The following is an 8,748-nucleotide window of genomic DNA, read 5'->3' on the forward strand; positions in this document are numbered from 1 at the left end:
GGAACATAGTTATCTTTTCAAATGTTCTCCAGGACAATCTAAAGGTGTGTGAATGGCTGAGAGTTACTGTCTCAGAGGAATCTCCTGTGTCAAGAGCAGGTTTTCACCATATATTTTTGCAGGGCCAGCCTCTGGCAGGGATGTGCTAAGCAGTTAAAGGAATAAAGACCAGAGAGGAGTGTGGGTAGATTGCTTTGTTACAGGGTGTTGCATTTGAGGTACCAGTTGCACAAGGCCCCTTCATGCCTTCATACTCAGAAAATGTGTTTAATTCACCTCTCCTTCCACAGGTTAAATGGGAGATGAATTGAGAGCCTCTAGGTAGATCTTGGTGGGATTCCTCACTGGCTTACAAGAGCTGCCACTACTCTGAGCTTTGGTTCCTCTTGCAGGAAAGAATCAGAAGGGGGCCCAGACCCAGACAGAGGAGGAGATGGCCAGATACATCCAGGAGCTCCAAAAGCATCAGGTAAGTGGCGGCCTCCATGCTGGTTTAGGTGTTGCTGTTGCCACCAGACCCTATACCACTCAAACACTGCCCAATGCCCCATGAGACCAAGGAGACACACTGTTCAATACAGTAGATCCTGAGTGATACCCCATCTCCTGTACTATAAAACTGATATATACACTTCTCTGATAAAACAGGGCCCAATAGATCTCAACAGGTATAGATTACAACTTGGTGAGTGGCTGCATAAGGCAAAATCAGGCAGGTAGTGATTTGCAAATGAGGTGGAAGTGATTTGCAAATGAGCATGGTTTAAGAAAGTGTGTATCTTGTCATGAACAGTGTCCAGACCCAAAGATTGTGAGCTCTTGAAAGCAGGCTCTGTAACTTGCTCATCATTGTACCATGGCAGCTCTCACAAGGCCTGGTATTTAGTCAGCACTCGGTGAGCATGAAAGCAGTGGATTTGGGCCACAGCAGAAAGGATTTATGTTAAACATCAGTCTGACTAGAAAATAGCCTAGAGTTGACGGAAACTCCTTCCCAGAGACTCAAGATAATAAATAATAATTTTGTTCAAGTTCTATGTTATTAAGTTAAAGGCTTCCTTGGGGGAAGGGTTCTTAGCAGAATAGTGATCCTCTGACATATTATGGAACTGTTGGGCTCCTGGGCCCATCCTTCTACTAACTTTTCATGTAGTCTTCACAGAGAATATTGCACCTTCCATTACCTGTCTGTAGACCAAATGTAGTAGTACTAGCCTTCTCTCTGACATAGAAGTTTTTAAGGAATATAATGGTCATAAGAACTGCTAAACTATTGATGTGAAATATTTCACGTGAGTAAACAGAACTATTACTATTAATAGTAATTGCTCATATTTATTGATCGTTCTCGATGTGCATTTTGTCATCATTGTCTCTGATAGTATAGAAATCTCATGTCAGTTGTTTAAGCAGAAGCAAAAGCTTCTAGTCTTTTGCTTTTTCAAAGTTCACCAGTCTTGAATCTCCAAATGAGTTCAATCCCATCAAAGAGAGAATTTAAAAAATAGGAATTACTAAAAAATAAATAAATAAATAAATAAAATAAAAAATAAAAAAAAAAATAGGAATTACTTTCATCTAGGATAAAGCAGTTATCAGACAGTAGGAAGTGAATTATAATAGCTGATATGTTTATGTGTCTGTGTTTGATGTGAGTCCTCTCAGAGCAGATGCCGAGGCAAGGATGCAAGTACACACAGTTTATTTGGGAGGCAATCACAGGAAGCACCAGAGGGAGATTTGGGAAAAGAGTCCAGGAAGGGAAAGAAGCAATGAAGAGTGGGTATTCAGGCCTGTTATCACTGTGAACAAGTAGCACTTAATCCTGTTGGGGGTCTCTGGGAATGGAGTAACAGTGCCTGAGTGAGGATGAAGCTGGGCTGTTTCTACAAGAACTCCCATCATCCATTGGCTGAAGGCTGCTACTGGGAAACATTAATTCCCTGTCATGTGTGTGTGTGGACAGAGTGGGTTCCAGCATCTAGAGAAAGCCCTCAGGGAGAGACACAGATGCTGGCAGTAGGTAGGAAGTCACACCAGTGTACACCCAAACACAGGGGCTATGGCTGGAATACCAGCAGTGTCTGCTAGATACCAGGCACTGTTTTCAGGTTTTAAAAAATTTATTTCTTTGGTTGAGATATGATTCACATACTATAAATTCACCCCTTTAAAGTGTGTATTCCTAAGATTGTCAATTATCTCACCACGATCTTAATTCCAGAACATTTTCATTATCCCAGAAAGAAATCCCATACCCATTAGAAGTCACGTTCCATTCTCATCTTCCTGCAGCCCTTTGCAACCACTAGTCTACTTTGTGACTATAGATTTGCCTGTTCTGGACATATAATAGTGGTATCATACAACAGTATAGCCTTTTCTGTCTTTCACTTAGCATAATGTTGTTTTCAAGCTTCATTCTTACAGCATGAATCAATACTTCTTTCCTATTTATGGCTGAATAACATTCCATGATACGGATATACCACATGTTGTGTTATCCATTCATCAGTTCATCGATATTTAGGTGGTTTCAGTTTGGGGACTCTGATAAATAAAGCTGTTATGAACATTTCTGCACACAAGTTTTTGTGTGGACATATGTTGTCTGTTCTCTTGGTATTTACCTAGGAGTGGAATTGGTGGGTCATATGGTAACTCCATGTTTAACCTTTTGAGAAATGGCCAGACTGGTTTCCAAAGCTACTGTACCATTGTACATCTTTACCATAGAGTTTCAGTTTCTTCACATACTCACCAACAGTTTTGTTACTGTTTTTATTTTAGCTGTCCTAGTGGGTGTGAAGTGGTATCTCATTGTGATTTGCATTTCCCAAGTGACTAATGATGTTGAACATCAAGTCCTTATTGGCCATTTGTATACCTTCTTTGGAGAAATGTGCCAGGTACTGTTGTAAGAGATGGTACTTTATTACTGTGGTTCTGCAGTTGAAGAAATTGAGACACAGATTTCATAATATGCCCAAGGTCACCCAAAAAGTAGCACAGCCATGGTTGAATCTCAGGCAGTCTGCCTCCAGAACCTATTGTACTTAACACCTCTTTGGACTTGTTGGATTCAGGACGCCTTGTAGCATTTCCATTTAACATCCTTTTCTTCATCCTTAAAATGGGAACCATAATGTCTGATCTGCTTGTTTCATGAGTCCAAATGGAGTCCACTTAATTCCATAAACAGCCCCTGCATGACCATGTCATGAATAGGCTGTGGTTCTTGTTCTCAAGTTGTTCATTGTCTACAGAGGAACCAGACAAGTAAACGACTAAAATTCAGCATAAGCTTGTAAATGTCAATGCTATATAGTCTGGAGGAACAGATAAATGCCAACAGTTGTTTAATATTTCCATGACACCTATTTTCTCTTGCATCTCTAAGGAAACGGCTGAAAAAACCAAGAGAGTGAGCACCAAAGAAATCTAATGAGGAGGCACAGGACAGTGTCTGAAGCCCAGCACCTTCTCTTCCACTTCAGCACTGAGTCCAGCATACACAAGTGTCTGCTACAGCCGCCAAATCACCAGTATTTGCTTATATAGCAATGAGTTTCATTTTGTTTATTTGTTTTGCAATAATGGATATGAAGGTGGCTGGCTATGAGGGGAAGGGCCATAGCCTTCATTTCTAGGAGTGCTTTAAGAGAAACTGTAAATGGTGCTCTGGGGCTGGAGGCTAGTAAGGAAACTGCATCACAATTGAGAGAGGAGCAGACCCAGATCTGAACCCCTTTTGAGTTCATGGCAGCTGTCAGCAGGTTGCAGGGAGAACATAGCAATGCCAGAGAAAACTTAGCAAGGTGTCCCTGGAGGAGGGGTTTGGGAAGCTCCATGGAGAGGAACGCTGTCTGCTTCCAGCCTCTTTCCATTGCCATCAGCATGACAGACTTCCAACATCCATGCATCTCTTGGTCCCAATAACTGCCTCTAGATACATAGCCATCCTGCTGGTTACCCAATGTCCCTCAGACTTGGATGTAGTGTGTGGAAGTGTATGCCCAAATGATGCAGATATTTGTATACTTCAAGCCCCTTAGTGACCTAACCAAATTTTTAAAACACTTTTTACCAAAGGTGCTATTTCTCTGTAACACTTTTTTTTCCTGCAAGTTGACTTTATTCTTCAATTATTATCATTATATTATTGTTTTTTAATATTTTATTTTCTTGACTAGGTATTAAGCTTTTATAATTATTTTTCAGTAGTCCAACCACTTCATAGGTGGAAGGAGTTTGGGGTTCTTCCTGGTGCAGGGGCTCAAATAACCCAGATGCCCCCAGCCTGCCACATCCTAGATGCAGCCCGTAGTTGGCCCCCCTAGCTTCCAACAGTCCACTATCTGCCAGCAGTGTAGGGGGTGCCTCAGACCAAAGCCAGGGGAAGAAGCATCTTCGTAAAAAACTTTCAAAATCCAAAGATTAATTTGTTTTTATTTATTCTGAGAAGTTCAGGCAAATTCATATTCCAAAGGATGGAGACAAGTGCAGCCAAGCAGGGCTTAGGATATCCCAGCCCACCAATGTGCTCATTGGCCTACTACTAACTAGGAGAGTGAGTCGGCCCTGTCTCCTCCTTTTTCTGGACCTCAGTTTCCTCAGTGAGCTGGTAAGAATGCATTAGCCTTTTGATTTGATAAATTATAGATTCTGTGATTCTGATCATTGGTCCAGAGGGGAGCTAGATACCTATGATTTTTCCTTCTTTTCTGTAGAATAAATGAAACCTTGTTGTTAGAACAAGAAATGTCAGATGGCCAAAAACAAGATGACCAAATTTGATCTCAGCCTGATGACCCTACAGGTTGTGCTGTGATACAGAGTCCTCATGGGTAAAACAGGAAGAGAGCGGGAAAGAGAACCACCTCACTCTTCATAATTGCATTTCCTGTTTAACCTCTGGCTGGAAATAGAAAGCATTCCCTTTAGAGATGAGCATTCCCTTTAGAGATGAGGATAAAGAAAGTTTCTAATTTAACAGGGGGAAAAATATGGAGATTTAATCTTTTTGACTTGGGGAGGTCAATCGTTTACACTTACTCCTATGTCTTTCGACTTCTGTGATTATTAACCCCACTCACTACCCTGTTTAAGATGCATTTGGAATACCAAAGATTAAACCCTTGACATAAGATCTCATTTGCAGAAAGCAGATTAAAGACCATCAGAAGGAAATTATTTAGGTTGTAATGCACAGTCAACGCTGTGCCAAAAATAAAATTCCTTCTAAATTGTTTTCCTTGTTCTCATTTGAAAGGAGAAAGTTCCACTTTGTTTAGCATTTCAAGCTTTTACGTACCATCCTATTTAAAAACTCTCTCCAAACCCCACTTGTGCAGTCTGAATTACAGCTCCCTGTCCAAGTGCCTTGGAGAACTCACAGCAGCATGCCTTAATCAAAAGTTTTGCCAGTCCTTGGACATTGTGGGAGAGGGCAAGAGTACCAGTTTGTTAAAAGCAAGAAACCAGTGTCTCTTCACTAGTTACAGATAGAACAGTGGTTACCATCCAAGACTACTCTACCCTGAAACCAACATTGTACTCCCAAGAGCAAATCCACATTCCTCTTGAGTTCTGCTGCTTCTGTGTAAATAGGGCAGCTGTTGTCTTTGCCATAGAAACATATGATCTAAGGACCATTCATGGAAAGCTGCTAAATAGCCTAGTTTGGGGAGTCTTGCATAAAGCTTTGCATGAAGCAAACAGGATTAAATCAGGTTCAGTTCCTTTAGCCCTCTAAAAGCATAGGGCTTATCCTGCAGGCTTCCTTGGGCTTTCTCTGTGTGTGTAGTTTTGTAAGCACTATAGCATCTGTTAAGATCCAGTGTCCATGGAAACTTTCCCACATGCTGTGTGTGACTCTGGACTCTATCACTGTTTTTGGAAACCAGTGCTTCTCTGCCTGCTAACAAGCCTATGTGGACCAGTCTGAATGTCTTTCCTTTACACCTATGTTTTTAAATAGTCAAACTTCAAGAAACAATCTAAACAAGTTTCTGTTGCATATGTGTTTGTGAACTTGTATTTGTATTTAGTAGGCTTCCATATTGCATTTAACTTGTTTTTGTAACTCCTGATTCTTTCTTTTCAGATACTATTGATGAATAAAGAAATAAAATTGGTATTTTATTGGTTTCCTTTCTCCCAAATAAGGCCAAATAAAGTTGTGAGACATGACCCATTTACTTCCTAAGAGTGGATTTGAATTTCAGGAGCCTTAAAAAGGACTGAAGCGTTTCTCCTGGAACTGCAGCTTGGATGGAAAGTTTACTCAGGGACTGGTAGAGCAAGTTTCTGTGAAAGGATCATGGATAGTGGGTCTCGGGTAAGAGGTGATGAGAAGTCAGAGTGTCTTAGTCCCTTCAGGTTGCTATAATAAAATACCTCAGACTAGGTAATTATCAGAAATGTATCTTAGGTTGGGAAGCCTAAGATCAAGGTGTCAGAAGATTCAGTGTCTGGTGAGGGCTTGTTCTCTGCTTCAAAGATGACACCTTCTTGATGCATCCCCACATGGTGGAAAGGGTAAACAAACTCCCTTAGGCCCCTATTATAAGGGCACTTATCCCGTTCATAAGGGTTAACCTTTCATGATCTAATCATCTCTCAAGAGCCTCACCTCTTAATACCATTGCTTTGGGGATTGTTTTAACACATGAATTTTGGGGGGACACAAACATTCCAGGTAAACGATAGCAAGGACTTGAAGGAACACTTCCCGCAGAGTAAGTAAGAGGAAGACAGGAATAGGAGGCTTGTTGCTGGGAATAGGTGCCAGAGGCAGCGTCTTCCTGAGTTCCTCATCCCATCAGACTATGAATGAAGCAGTTAGTTCCTGGCTTTGAGTTTCCAGAACCTCTCAGTCTAATCACTTGTAGTGGCTAAGTGAAGGAAACATCTATGCAGTTTCACAATAAAGCTATATCCATTAACACAACCTGTTGAGTAATTTTTGTTTAGTCCCAAGAGCATCCACTATAATTTTTTTTTTACATAGTAGGCACTCAAGAAAACAACTGGAATATAATGGAATGAAATAATTATGACCAGTTTGTGTTACTTCTGGAATTCATGCTATGGGGGCTGATTTCTTTCTGATCTGCCACCAACTGCAATTTCCCTCTGGGTTCTTTGGATTAAATTCCTGGAAGAGTGAGGGGGGAAAAAACCACCTCTGCTTCTGTTTGGGCAGTGCCTTATAAGATAGGCCACCAGGCAGTCTGTTAATGGACTTACCGTGGTCAGCCTTCCACTATGGCTCTAATCAACAGAGCTTCTGGAGCAGGGTCATATGATACCAGGATGGCACCCCAAATTTTGTTTGGTTCAGCTGCCTCTCATCTAAGTGCTCTGCTCCAGTTTTGTGTGTGAAGCCCACAAAACCCCCAATCCTTAAGACAGGTGCCATATAATTCCAACAATCACAATATTACAAAGTACCATCAATGGAAATACGCCACTTGTAATACTGACACTATTTGCAAGATCTTATTGCTTTAAATCATTAAAAATAACACTAAACTAAGCTCAAGAGAGCAGCGTGGTGTAATGGAAAGAACATGGACTTTGGAGTCACATAGCCCTAAGGCTGAATTTCTATTTAGCCTTTCACTCTGTGTGATAGACTTTACTATGATTTTTGAGCTTGAGTTCCCTCCTTTCTAAAATGAGGATAAACATTCTTTCATAAATGTGGCAATAAGTAGAATGACATTTTTTGAGGTTTGTGATAAAAGTAGGTGTTTGATAAAAGTTCCTTTTCAACTAAAACATAGTATTTACAAATATATTCAGTGTTTCAAAAGACTTAAAGTATCCGAAACTACTATGGACCAGGTACTGTTAGGGGATGGGTATATAATAATAAATAAGATCATTCTTTTCAAGGACTTTACAATTTAATCTAATTATTCAAAAAATAAGTCCACTAACTAAGAGATATATCCAATTCTGTCAATCCAAATTATTTGAAAGAAATCATGCTAGGCAATGGGGATAGGGGTGATGTGAAAGTGAATTCAAAAATGAATAAAGATAGCCATTCTATATAAGTAGGAACCTACTCTACTTGGACATGAGATACGCAGTTTACACTGAAATTTAGTTTCCTTGCTAATAGCTTCAAAAAGCCAGAAACACAATTTTCAACTTTTAGAAAGCAGTTTCTCAGTTATCTTAGCTGCTCGATTGTCTGATTACATTTATCCTAAATGCAACAACCAAGTAGTTGGAGACTTTATGAAATTAAAATAGCTCTTAGTACAGCTTTGCAAGCAGGTTTTCAAAATTTGTCAGGTTACCCATTTCTTTACCTACACCACTTTTTTTCTACTTCCTTTCCTTTATTCTACATATAGTTCCCATCCTAAGTATTTTTTCCAAACTTTCTACTAGGAAGCCTCTTTTGCTATTATTGAGGTTACTTTTTTCCCTTTAATTCCACTGACTTGTAATCTTACCTCTTATTTTTCTTGAGCAAAAAAATAAAAACAAAAAGTGCAGGGCAGTGGCCCAATTGTGGCCCTCTGTAACCTCTACCTCTTAGGCTGAAGCAATCCTCCCAGTAGCCTGTGGAGGAGTTGAGACCAGAGGCAAGCGACACTATGCACGGCTGATTTTTGTATTTTTTGTAGAGATGGGGTTTCCCCATGTTGGCCTGGCTGGTCTGGAATTCCTGACCTCAGTGATCTGCTGCCTGGGCCAAAGTACTGGGATTACTGAGCCATGGCACCT

At 40.4% G+C, this 8,748-nt stretch overlaps 1 protein-coding gene across 5 annotated transcripts in view; it reads left to right on the forward strand.

Annotated features, from left to right (window-relative positions):
- Window positions 1-6,139, forward strand: part of FSTL1 (follistatin like 1) — a 164,574-nt gene extending 158,435 nt beyond the window's left edge. For all 5 annotated transcript variants that reach the window (XM_078352062.1, XM_035274095.3, XM_078352063.1 and 2 more), the window contains 2 exons: window positions 393-469; window positions 3,401-6,139. In XM_078352062.1, the coding sequence (XP_078208188.1) occupies window positions 393-469; window positions 3,401-3,445 (122 nt within the window). In that variant the 3' untranslated portion in view covers window positions 3,446-6,139. The remainder of the gene's footprint in view (window positions 1-392; window positions 470-3,400) is intronic.
- Window positions 6,140-8,748: the final 2,609 nt, after the last annotated feature.

This window comes from Callithrix jacchus, chromosome 15 (assembly GCF_049354715.1).
Source record: "Callithrix jacchus isolate 240 chromosome 15, calJac240_pri, whole genome shotgun sequence".
In the NCBI taxonomy this organism is placed as follows: Eukaryota; Metazoa; Chordata; class Mammalia; order Primates; family Cebidae; genus Callithrix; species Callithrix jacchus.